The sequence below is a fragment of the Nerophis ophidion genome, linkage group LG15 (assembly GCF_033978795.1).
Source record: "Nerophis ophidion isolate RoL-2023_Sa linkage group LG15, RoL_Noph_v1.0, whole genome shotgun sequence".
In the NCBI taxonomy this organism is placed as follows: domain Eukaryota; kingdom Metazoa; phylum Chordata; class Actinopteri; order Syngnathiformes; family Syngnathidae; genus Nerophis; species Nerophis ophidion.
The window spans coordinates 25818951-25832429 of record NC_084625.1 but is presented as its reverse complement, the minus strand read 5'-3'; the positions used below and the strand labels follow the sequence as shown (position 1 = coordinate 25832429).

Sequence of the window (13479 nt, the reverse complement as noted above, 5' to 3'; positions counted from 1 at the left end):
CAGGTCACACATTGCTGTGGGGCGGCACTCCTTACACCTTGAAATTAATATACCCAAATAATTGTCTTTGCAGCATCTCGTTTACAGCCCAGATAGACCAGTGGGTGACGCCGCCAAACTTTACTGGCACTTCCGCCGAGTGGACCAGTCGGGTGCAGCCGGGGTGATCATCACCCTCTTCCTTTATGCTGTCATTTTCCTCCTGTCCGTCACCATCCTCTGCATTTACCTGCTCAGGTGAGACTGCTAACATCTCATGCTGTATTTAAACACCAACTATTGTACAAGTAATAAAAGTCTTGGCTATCTCTAAACAGAAGCGTCAGGGAGGGACAGTCTGACAAAGAATATGAATACCCTTCCCGCAACACAGTGCTCTTCCCCAGCACACTATACTTAAACATCCATTCAGAAATAACTTACACCCCCACAGGCTCAAACACCAGGTCTCAATGGCAAAAAAAATCTTGGAAGATTGAAATAATTTTACAAACAAGTGTTAGAAATAGTTTTGAAATAGTCAACATATAAACTATTTCAGTGTTTTTCAACCACTATACAGTCTGGTGTGCCATGGTGGATTATATATTTTCACCTATGTGGGTTAAAAATATTTTTTGCAAACCAGTAATTATAGTCTGCAAATTATGTGTTGTTGTCGAGTGTTGGTGCTGTATGGAGCTCGAGTAACTGTGTAGTACTCTTTCATATCAGTAGGTGGCAGCAGGTGACTAATTGCTTTGTAGATGTAAGAAACAGCGGGAGGTAGCGTGCAGGTAAAAAGGTATCTATTGCTTAAACCAAAAAATAAACAAAAGATGAGTGCCCCTAATAAAAGGCATTGAAGCTTAGGGAAGGCTATGCAGCACGAAACCAAAACTGAACTGGGTACAAAGTAAACGAAAACAGAATGCTGGACGACAGCAAAGACTTACTGTGGAGCAAAGATGACGTCCATAATGTACAACAAGACATGCCAATCAACAATGTCCCCACAAAGAAGGATTAAAAAAAAAACTAAAGTATTCTTGATTGCTGAAACAAAGTAGATGCGGGAAATATTGCTCAAAGGAAGACATGAAACTGCTACATGAAAATACTAAAAAAGGAGAAAAAGCCACCAAAGTAGGAGCTCAAGACAAGAACTAAACAGTACACACAAGAAAACAGAAAAAAACTCAAAATAAGTGACGACGTGATGTGACAGGTGGTGATAGTACACCTATTTTGAGACAAGAGCTATATTGAGGCATGGTTAGTTATGGTTTAAAGTCATTGTGACGGGTCTCCAGCCGTCATCGTGTGGGTTGCAGTGACGATCGATGCAAGACCCATGGTAGCAGGTTTTACTTTCATTTATTATTTCAATCAATGAGTTTTCTTGCCAGTCGGTCGCGCCAATTTATAGCGCACCCTCTCTTCCTGCTCGTCGCGGCGCGCCTTTCGGTGGCCGGTTGATGCGTCTTTCGCGGGGGCTCATCTCACTCTGGGTCGATCTCGTCGCTCTAGTGGTCTTCGTTGTCCGTGGTTTCCTCTCCTACTTCTGCCCCGAGGTCTGAACTTTAAGTGTTTTGACAACGTTAATATGTTTGTTGTTTTTTATTTACATACATAAGAGTCGTATCTCAACTTAAGAGTGTTTTATGATAAGAGACGTCTCTTGGCTAGTTTTATACTTTAAGTTGCAAACAATAACGTGAATTTCAAGCATCCTCTCCTTTAGTTGACACAGCTAATGCCACGGGGAACCCCGATCAAAACATATGGTCTGACTTGCTAGCATTACCTCATTGCTGGGAATCGACATAACTCAGATTTTCCAAGCAAAGGAAGGAAGTACTTGAGTCTGAAGGACAGTGCTGAGAAGAAAAAAAAGATTAACAAAATGAATAATCAAAAATATGACCGAGCAAAACAATTGTTGTGATGAATGATGATAACTTGGATAGCCAGTATATACTATTATAATTATTTTCATTTTCAGAGCCTCTGCAGTGTTGAGGGCCACTACCACATTTATTGGGTAAACTGGTTATTTCAATATCTAGTGACATTTGGAGCGTGGATGGTTCGATTTTAATTAGCAACTTATAAAATCAAACCCTAGTAATTTTAAAGACTAATTGGGGTCAAAAATACAATTCTGTTTAGTGCCGTACGTTTTCGCTCACAATGGGCAATGTGCAACATCTTCTTTATGTATTCAGACCACTTCCATAGAAATTTGGTGCAACAGACTTTTCATTGGTTGAAAGTCAGAAATCCCCTGAACGCACCTCCAAGACTTAAAGAGGCTTTTAAAATAGTGGAAAAATTAAAGGTGGCTTACAGTATGAGTAGCGGCGTATTCATTCAAGGTGTGCTATCCCAGCCTTGTACTGTATCTGGTGGCCAAATTCCATTACCGGACCCAAAAGTAAGAAAACCCTTATTGAATTAATCAGTTTGAGATTGGCGGCCGAGCAGAGGGTGGCATCTAATTTCAGTAAGCGGGACGCTTATCGGGCTGCGGCTAAATGGACAATATTAAAACAGCGGCCGGGAATAATGACTTCTGCCACTCAAGCGCCACGCGGGCTTGTATTGAATGTAGGCCACAAGGCTGAAGCAAGGCTGATAATTTTATGGGTTACAGTTTTCATACTGGCTCCAAGGAAGGGGCTCTGACACGGAGCATGACCCATTTCGGAAAAAAAACGAAGGCCTTGGGCTGTAAGTATAGATAGAATGGACTGTTATCCTTTTTAATTACATTTTAGGCAGTCTTTAATCATTGGCTACAGATACAATATGCATATTGATGATTTACTCTTGTATCATTTTTGGACACTGGCAAACAATTAATTTGGACCTATAAGAAACCGGTGCTGACGTTAATGGTAGTAGTCCTATGGAAAGAACTACTTATTTTTGGTTCTTCGTTTTGGAGTTACCTTTTATTTACCCTTCAACATAGTAATGAATGGTGATATCCTTCAAGTCTTGTAAGTAGGATTGTACAGTATACCGACCGGTACTAGTATAGTATTGCTGTACTAATGAATCAAAAACGGTACTATACTCTGTTTGAAAAGTACCGGTTCTGATTTTTTAAATTTATTTTAACGGGCATGACGCCGCGCCATCACGTCATGACATTGCTGGCTTTATGAGCAGAGGAGCGTGTTCGGCAGCGCACAATCACGGAGTACTTACAAGCAGACACTTTGGCTGAAAAACTGACAATAAAGGTGAAGCGATCACACTGAATCACCCTCAGGAAAGGGTGCTCTAAGACAGGGTGAACCAACCTTTTTTCCACCAGGGACCGGTTTAATGTATGCGTTATTTTCACGGACCGGCTTTCTACATGTGGCAGTTAAAAACAGCCAAAAAAATTTGCCTTTGGCTACAATCTGGCACATTAACATTTTATAAGTCCGTTAATGTGTATGATCCCATGTACTATAATAAAAAAGTTAACAAGCTTAATGGTGTGTTTAGTGGGACATGCGGACAATAATTTGAAGAAAATGCGGTAGTTTATAAATCAATTAATGTTTCTGTGCGGCCCGGTAGCAAACGCGTCACGGACCGATACCGGTCCCCGGACCGGTGGTTGGGGACCACTCTTTTAAGACATGGCTAGCTTGCTAACAGCGAACATCCAATTCATAGTCGGCAGTATTTTAGCTACTTCTAAATCACTAATCTTCGCCTCCATTGTGACAAGTAAAGTGAGTTTCTTATAAGTATCATCCCGGCAGGATGATAAATAGCTAAACATGCTTCACTGCACACTGTAACAAAACCTAGTGTTTAATAATTACGGCAACAAATAATGCACAAAAACATAAAAATAGCAACAAGCAAATTCAGAGCCAGGAATATCTCTTAAGCAACTAAAACAATAATATATATGAAATAATAGTACATTAAAATAAAAAAAATAAGGCACATTGAGCTACAATAACTTAAAAGCACCATAGGCTCAGTAGGCATTAATTGATTGATTGATTGAAACTTGTATTAGTAGATTTCACAGTACAGTACATATTCCGTACAATTGATCACTAAATGGTAACATCCCAATAAGTTTTTCAACGTTAATCAATTACTTAATAAATGACCAAGTCGAGGTGATCTACCTCATATATACACAACTTTAACGACGCCCTGCGCGAAACCATTGATAACATAGCACCGCTAAAGTTAAAAAAGGCTCCAAAAAAGCGCACCCCGTGGTTTACAGAAGAAACTAGAGCTCAGAAATTATTATGCAGAAAGCTGGAACGCAAATGGCGCACGACTAAACTTGAGGTGCACCATCAAGCATGGAGTGATGGCTTAATAACTTATAAACGCATGCTTACCTTAGCTAAAGCTAAATATTACTCAAATCTCATCCACCGTAATAAAAACGATCCTAAATTTTTGTTTAGTACGGTAGCATCGCTAACCCAACAAGGGACCCCTTCCAGTAGCTCAACCCACTCAGCTGATGACTTTATGCAATTCTTTAGTAAGAAAATTGAAGTCATTAGAAAGGAGATTAAAGACAATGCGTCCCAGCTACAACGGGGTTCTATTAACACTGATACGATGGTATATACGGCGGATACTGCCCTCCAAAATAGTTTCTCTCGTTTTGAGGAAATAACATTGGAGGAATTGTTACAACGTGTAAATGGAATAAAACAGACAACATGTTTACTTGACCCTCTTCCTGGGAAACTGATCAAGGAGCTCTTTGTATTATTAGGTCCATCAGTGCTAAATATTATAAACTTATCACTCTCCTCGGGCACTGTTCCCCTAGCATTCAAAAAAGCGGTTATTCATCCTCTTCTTAAAAGACCTAACCTCGATCCTGACCTCATGGTAAACTACCGACCGGTGTCTCACCTTCCCTTTATTTCAAAAATCCTCGAAAAAATTGTTGCGGAGCAGTTAAATGAACACTTAGCGTCTAACAATCTATGTGAAACCTTTCAATCCGGTTTCAGGGCAAATCACTCCACGGAGACAGTCCTCGCAAAAATGACTAATGATCTATTGCTAACGATGGATTCTGATGCGTCATCTATGTTGCTGCTCCTCGATCTTAGCGCTGCTTTCGATACCGTCGATCATAATATTTTATTAGAACGTATCAAAACACGAATTGGTATGTCAGACTCAGCCCTGTCTTGGTTTAACTCTTATCTTACTGATAGGATGCAGTGTGTCTCCCATAACAATGTGACCTCGGACTACGTTAAGGTGACGTGTGGAGTTCCCCAGGGTTCGGTCCTTGGCCCTGCACTCTTCAGCATCGACATGCTGCCGCTAGGTGAAATCATACGCAAATACGGTATTTGCTTTCACTGTTATGCTGATGACACCCAACTCTACATGCCCCTAAAGCTGACCAACACGCCGGATTGTAGTCAGCTGGAGGCGTGTCTTAATGAAATTAAACAATGGATGTCCGCTAACTTTTTGCAACTCAACGCCAAAAAAACGGAAATGCCGATTATCGGTCCTGCTAGACACCGAACTCTATTAATAATACAACTCTAACATTTGACAACCAAACAATTAAACAAGGCGACACGGTAAAGAATCTGGGTATTATCTTCGACCCAACCCTCTCCTTTGAGGCACACATTAAAAGCGTTACTAAAACGGCCTTCTTTCATCTCCGTAATACCGCTAAAATTCGCTCCATTCTGTCCACTAAAGACGCTGAGATCATTATCCATGCGTTTGTTACGTCTCGCCTCGACTACTGTAACGTATTATTTTCGGGTCTCCCCATGTCTAGCATTAAAAGATTACAGTTGGTACAAAATGTGGCTGCTAGACTTTTGACAAGAACAAGAAAGTTTGATCACATTACGCCTGTACTGGCTCACCTGCACTGGCTTCCTGTGCACTTAAGATGTGACTAAGGTTTTACTACTTACGTATAAAATACTACACGGTCTAGCTCCATCCTATCTTGCCGATTGTATTGTACCATATGTCCCGGCAAGAAATCTGCGTTCAAAGGACTCCGGCTTATTAGTGATTCCCAAAGCCCAAAAAAAGTCTGCGGGCTATAGAGCGTTTTCCGTTCGGGCTCCAGTACTCTGGAATGCCCTCGCGGTAGAAGCATTTAAGTCTCACCTTAAAACTCATTTGTATACTCTAGCCTTTAAATAGACTCCCTTTTTAGACCAGTTGATCTGCCGTTTCTTTTCTTTTTCTTCTATGTCCCACTCTCCCTTGTGGAGGGGGTCCGGTCCGATCCGGTGGCCATGTACTGCTTGCCTGTGTATCGGCTGGGGACATCTCTGCGCTGCTGATCCGCCTCCGCTTGGGATGGTTTCCTGCTGGCTCCGCTGTGAACGGGACTCTCGCTGCTGTGTTGAATCCGCTTTGGACTGGACTCTCGCGACTGTGTTGGATCCATTATGGATTTAACTTTCACAGTATCATGTTAGACCCGCTCGACATCCATTGCTTTCCTCCTCTCCAAGGTTCTCATAGTCATCATTGTCACCGACGCCCCACTGGGTCATTATTGTCACCGATGTCCCACTGGGTGTGAGTTTTCCTTGCCCTTATGTGGGCCTACCGAGGATGTCGTGGTGGTTTGTGCAGCCCTTTGAGACACTAGTGATTTAGGGCTATATAAGTAAACATTGATTGATTGATTGATATACATACACACACACACACACACTCACACACACATATGTATATATATATACATATATATATATATATATATATATATATATATATATATATATACACACACATATATATATATATATATATATATACACACACATATATATATATATATATATATATACACACACATATATATATATATATATATATATATAGATATACACACATATATATATATATACATACATACATTTATATATACAGTATATAATGTATATTTATTTATTTTGCCGTTTTTGTTCACATGTTAAAGGTGTTTTAATGAAAAAACATGCATGTCTAACATATAGATTCCTATCTTTCATTAAGACAAGAATATAAGTTGGTGTATTACCTGATTCTGATGACTTGCATTGATTGGAATCAGACAGTAAAGTGCTGATAACTTCCACGTTTTCAAATGGAGGAGAAAAAAAGTTCCTCTTTTTTGTTTAATACAACATGAAACTCGTTGGTTTTTGGCATCTTATTTGTCCAGCTTCCATATTTGTTTTTATACACTTTACAATAAATTCATTGGTGGCAAACTCCGTAGCTTTCTAGCTTGTATGCTCTGGCTTTCGGAGACTCTTATTTTGTTAGCGCAGCCTCGATGGAGCAGCACTTTTATTGTTAAGACAGGAACTGTGCGATCAGTCTTTAGGCTTTTGATGGGAAGTACGGTTGAAATAAAGTGTCTTTTTTCCTTTACACTTTTGATTGATTGATTGAAACTTTTATTAGTAGATTGCACAGTACAGTACATATTCCGTACAATTGACCACTAAATGGTAACACCCCAATAAGTTTTTCAACTTGCTTAAGTCGGGTAATACGTGTGACGGTCATGTGACCGCCTGGCTCTGTTTGATTTGTCCAACGTCACCAGTGACTGCATGTGATTGGTGAAACGCAGGCATGCGTAGATCCTACTTTGAAAAACCAAAACAAGCATAATAGATCGATAAAAAAAAGTAGCGAGTAGCAAGCTGAATGTAGATAAATGGAGCGGAGTAAGAGTAGCGTTTCTTCTCTATAAATATACTCAAGTAAAAAGAAAAGTATGTTGCATAAAAACTACTCTCAGAAGTACAATTTATCCCAAAAGTTACTCGAGTAGATGTAACGGAGTAAATGTAGCGCGTTACTACCCACCTCCGTTTATAGGAAATCAAAATTGAGCTGTCTGGCCACAACACCCAGCAATATGTTTGGGGGAGAATAGGTGAGGCCTTTAATCCCAGGACCACCATCCCTACCGTCAAGCATGGTGGTGGTAGTATTATGTTCTGGACCTGTATTAATGCCAATGGAACTGCTGCTTTACAGATAGTAAAAAAGGACAATTAAAAAGGAGAATTACCTCCAAATTCTTCAGGACAATCTAAAATCCTCAGCCCGGAGGTTGGGTCTAGGGCACAGTTGGGTGTTCCAACAGGACAATGACCCCAAACACGCATCAAAAGTGTTAAAGGAATGGCTAAATCAGGCGGGAGTGAAGGTTTTAGAATGGCCCTCCCGAAGTCCCGACTAAACGTGCAGACAATGCTGAAGAAACAAGTCCATGTCCTAAAACCAACACATTTAGCTGAACTGCACCAATATTGTCAAGAAGAGTGGTTTAAAACTTCAACCAGAAGCTTGCCAGAAGCTTGTGGATAGCTACCAAAAGCGCCTCTTTGCAGTGAAACTTGCCAAGGGACATGTAAGCAAATATTAACATTGCTGTGTGTATACTTTTGACCCAGCAGATTTGGTCACATTTTCTGTGGACCCATAATAAATGCCTAAAAGAACCACACTTCATGATTTTTTTTTTGTGACCAACAAGTATGTGCTCCAATCACTCTATCACAAGAAAATAAGAGTTGTCGAACTAATTGGAAACTCAAGACTGCCAAGACAATATGTTCTTTAAAGTCAAAGTTAAAGTACTAATGATTGTCACACACACACTAGACGTGGTGAAATTTGTCCTCTGCATTTTACCCATTCTCTTGTTCACCCCCTGGGGTGTGAGCGGAGCAGTGAGCAGCAGCGGTGGCTGCGCCCGGGTATCATTTTGGTGATTTAACCCCTAATGCCAACCCTTGATGGTGAGTGCCAAGCCTTGGAGGTATTGGGTCCCATTTTTATAGTCTTTGGTATGACTTGGGGGGATTTCAACTCACAACCTACCGATCTCAGGACGGACACTCTAACCTCAAGGCCACTGAGCAGGCTTTACAAGCATATGTAGCGTAGTTGTATTATACACATATCTGTAAACCGGTTAGTACAATTTCTTGCAGGACATGAATGATGCATCTCCGGTCACTCTTGCCATATCCAACATGACTTCAGCGCTCAATGCGGCATCTACGTAAAAAGTACTTGTCAATGGGCGGAACAATTACACAGAAGGCAGAGGTCCAACGTATGTTCTTGTGCCTCGCTAATATATTCTTAAAGGCCTACTGAAACCCACTACTACCGACCACGCAGTCTGATAGTTTATATATCAATGATGAAATATTAACATTGCAACACATGCCAATACGGCCTTTTTAGTTTACTAAATTGCAATTTTAAATTTCTCGCCAAGTGTCGTGTTGAAAACTTTGCGGTATGATGACTCGTATGATGACGCGTGCGTTTGACGACACCGGTTGTAGCGGACATTATTTTCCAGCCCTTCCCAAGCTATAAGTAGTCTGCTGTAATCGCATAATTACACAGTATTCTGGACATCTGTGTTGCTGAATCTTTTGCAATTTGTTCAATTAATAATGGAGAAGTCAAAGTAGAAAGAAGGAGGTGGGAAGCTTTTAGCCTTTAGCCACAAAAACACAGCCGGTGTTTCCCTGTTTAAAATTCCCGAAGATGAAGCTTTACTATGGATCAGAGCGGTCAAGCAAACATGGATCCCGACTACATGTCATCCGGCAGTTTTCGGTGAGAAAACTGTGGTAATAAGTCGCCTCTTACCGGAGACATCAGCGGAGCTTCCGTCCTGCTGCAGCTGCCGTGACTTCCCTCAGAGACTCTGGCGTCAACACACCCCTGAGGCCACACCCCTCCGACTTTCAGGTACTATTTAATCTCACTAAAACACTAGCAACACATAAGCAGATAAGGGATTTTCCAGAATTATCCTAGTAAATGTGTTTAATAACATCTGAATCGCTCCCACTGCAATCGCCTTTTTTCGTTTGTTTAACTTTTATTTTTATTTTTTTTTCTTTTCTAGTCCATCCATCCATCCATCATCTTCCGCTTATCCGAGGTCGGGTTGCGGGGGCAGCAGCCTAAGCAGGGAAGCCTACACTTCCCTCTCCCCAGCCACTTCGTCTAGCTCTTCCCGGGGGATCCCGAGGCATTCCCAGGCCAGCCGGGAGACATAGTCTTCCCAACGTGTCCTGGGTCTTCCCCGTGGCCTCTTACCGGTTGGACGTGCCCTAAACACCTCCCTAGGGAGGCGTTCGGGTGGCATCCTGACCAGATACCCGAGCCACCTCATCTGGCTTCTCTCGATGTGGAGGAGCAGCGGCTTTACTTTGAGTACATTTCGGCCGCTTGTATTCGTGATCTTATCCTTTCGGTCATGACCCAAAGCTCATGACCATAGGTGAGGATGGGAACGTAGATCGACCGGTAAATTGAGAGCTTTGCCTTCCGGCTCAGCTCCTTCTTCACCACAACGGATCGATACAATGTCCGCATTACTGAAGACGCCTCACCGATCCGCCTGTCGATCTCACGATCCACTCTTTTCCCACTCGTGAACAAGACTCCTAGGTACTTGAACTCCTCCTTCACTCTAAATTTCCTCATCCTCGAATCTTTCATCTTTGCTCAAATTAAAGGGGAAATTGTCGCTTTCTCGATCTGAATAGCTCTAGCTGCTGCTGGCTATGATTGTAAACGATGTGAGGATGTGAGGAGCCCTACAACCCATGACGTCACGCGCACATTGTCTTCTACTTCTGGTAAAGGCAAGGCTTTTTTATTAGCGGCCAAAAGTTGCAAACTTTATCGTGGATGTTCTCTACTAAATCCTTTCAGCAAAAATATGGCAATATCGCGAAATGATCAAGTATGACACATAGAATGGACCTGCTATCCCCGTTTGAATAAGAAAATCTCATTTCAGTAGGCCTTTAACAATACTGAAGAAGAATGGGTGAATCACTCCTATATTTCAATTACGCAGGGCTTTCCCAACAACAAAGACTGCGTTTTGAAGCACAAGAGGCAAAGATATGGATGTCCTTTTTTTTTTTTTTTTTTTTGCAAAAGTCAGCATAAATGAATCAATCAGAAGAGTGATTTAAGTATAGCGTGGAAATAGTAGTGGGTACTACAAACATGTTCATCCCAAGAGAGACAGGGCATGATGCTGGGTTCAAAGCCGAGCAACACTTCCATGCATAAATCCCTATTTCCTTCATGTTGTGTGAATGTGAGAGTTGATTACCCTCTGAAAGACTACAATCTCTATGGAAGGGCGCAAGGTCGGTTGGTTTTGATGGTCAGCCAATGCTGTTTTTTGTTTTTGTTTTTTTTATTCAGACGTGTTGATTCCTTTTTAAAGGTTGGCTGCATGCATCCATGTGTAAAAGAAACACTTTGTATTATGGATCAATACGACGTCTGCTTTCGCCATGTGACTCAAAGTGAAAGTGAAGCGGGAACATCTCAGGATTGGACTCCCACACATGACCAGATGCATCAAACAAACAAACAACAAAGTGCTTCCTACACAACAAGCCGATGTATTTGATTCCGTTTGCACTTTATCCGTGTATTCGCCATTGTGTCTTGTCCTAAAAAAAAAAAAAGCCATAGTGACAGCAAAACAACACGCTACCCGGCTTGTTTTGTCTCGCTAAGGTATTTGACCCCACGTGACCTCAGGAGAGACAGTGATTCAGGCTGGCATCCCTCCTGCTTCCACTCCCACATGGTTTTGACTTCTTCTTTTCCACTCCTTCCAGATTTCACAACGACGGCCGCATTCTGGACGTCTTCCAGAGGCTCACCGCTAAGGAGGGGACTTACTTTGTACCGCAGGACTTGGAGCTGTCCAATCAGGAGCTGAGCTACATTGTCAAGAAGGCGGAGCAATGGAGGGGTTTTAATGGCGAGAGGCGCAAGGTAAGCAAGTCTCTTCTTGTGGCTCCACAGAAAATCCTCATCATTAACCCTTTGTTGATTAAACATGTGCTTCTTAGTCCCCCAAAATTTTGTGGTGCACAACCCGAGGGTCCCTGGTTCAAATCCCACCTAGTACCAACTTCGTCACCTCCGTTGTGTCCTGAGCAAGACACTTCACCCTTGCTCCTGACGGGTGCTGGTTGGCGCCTTGCATGGCAGCTCCCTCCATCAGTGTGAATGTGTGTGTGAATGGGTAAATGTGGAAGTAGTGTCAAAGCGCTTTGAGTACCTTGAAGGTACAAAAGCGCTATACAAATACAACCCATTTATCATTTATCATTAATTGGACTAATTGTCACTTTATATGACATAACTAGGGACAGTATCAATTAAAAGCCCGGATCAATACCACTCTCAATGTGGTTAATTTGTATTTATTATTTACTGGTCTATGCACCTCCGTTTCCCATATTGAGACCATATTTAATGCTGTATGTTGTAGTATTGATTTTTACCATGGGTGTCTTTTGATTCACCATGGGTGTGTTGTTTGGTCTAATCCAGTGTTTTTCACTAGTGCACCGAGAGATACAGTCTGGTGTGCCATGGGAGATGATGCAATTTCACCTATTTAGGTTAAAACTATTCTTTGCAAACTAGTAATTATAATCCGCAAATGTGCCATTGTTGAGTGTCGGAGAAACCATGTAATACTTAAAGACAGCAGGAGGCTGAGTGGAGGTAAAAGGGTATCAAATGCTTAAACCAAAAATCAACAAAAGGTAAGTGCCGCTAAGAAAAAGGCGTTGAAGCTTAGGGAAGGCTATGCAAAACTAAACTAAAACTGAACTGGCTGTAAAGTAAATTAAAACACGATGCTGGACGACAGCAAATACTTACAGCGTGTAGAGCAGCAGATGGCGTCCACAAAGTACATCCGAACATGACATGACAATCAACAATATCCACACAAAGTAGGACAGCGACAACTTAAATAGTTTTGATTGCTAAAACAAAGCATGTGCTGGGAATAGCGCATAAGGAAGACATGGAACTGCTACGGGAAAATACCAACAAAACAGGTAAAGTCACCAAAATAGCAGCGCAAGACAAGAACTAAAACCCTACGCAGAGAAAGACACCAACAAACTCCAGATAAGTCACGGTGTGATGTGACATGTCGTTGACAGTATGTGACAAGACAAGAGCTAAAGTGATGCATGCTTTGTTATGGTTTAAATTTGTATCCAACACTTGTGAGAATGACTTTTTATTGTCAATATCAGCTGCTGAGTTAAAATGTTTTAATGTTTTCTGCTCGCAGCGTTTTCCAGATTTCTTTAATGAAAAGAATGTGCCTTGGCTCAAAAAAGTTGAAAAACACTGGTCTAATCCGGCCTTTTGTTTAAACTACATTGTGTAACTTCAACCATGCAGTGTAAATCCAGGCTACTACATGTATTACATGTAAATAGCATTGGTAGCTCATCCCAAGTAAAATTGGTGATGCTAATCAGTAGCATGCATGTGACCGAGGCCCTAGTGGCCACATGCGTGGACAGCACCTTTTAGCTCTTATTTCCAAAATTGTGTAAACTACTGAATTGCGGTCTTATGCCGACACATGACCACTTATACTGCTGTCTGGTGGTGTCAGAATAG

General features: G+C 41.5%; 1 protein-coding gene across 1 annotated transcript in view; it reads left to right on the top strand.

The window, feature by feature from the left end:
* The window catches only part of ofcc1 (orofacial cleft 1 candidate 1), a 136809-nt gene that overhangs the window by 58173 nt on the left and 65157 nt on the right, over window positions 1-13479 (top strand). Inside the window, exons 4-5 of the mRNA XM_061922501.1 lie at window positions 74-237; window positions 11658-11817. Of these exons, the coding sequence (XP_061778485.1) occupies window positions 74-237; window positions 11658-11817 (324 nt within the window). The remainder of the gene's footprint in view (window positions 1-73; window positions 238-11657; window positions 11818-13479) is intronic.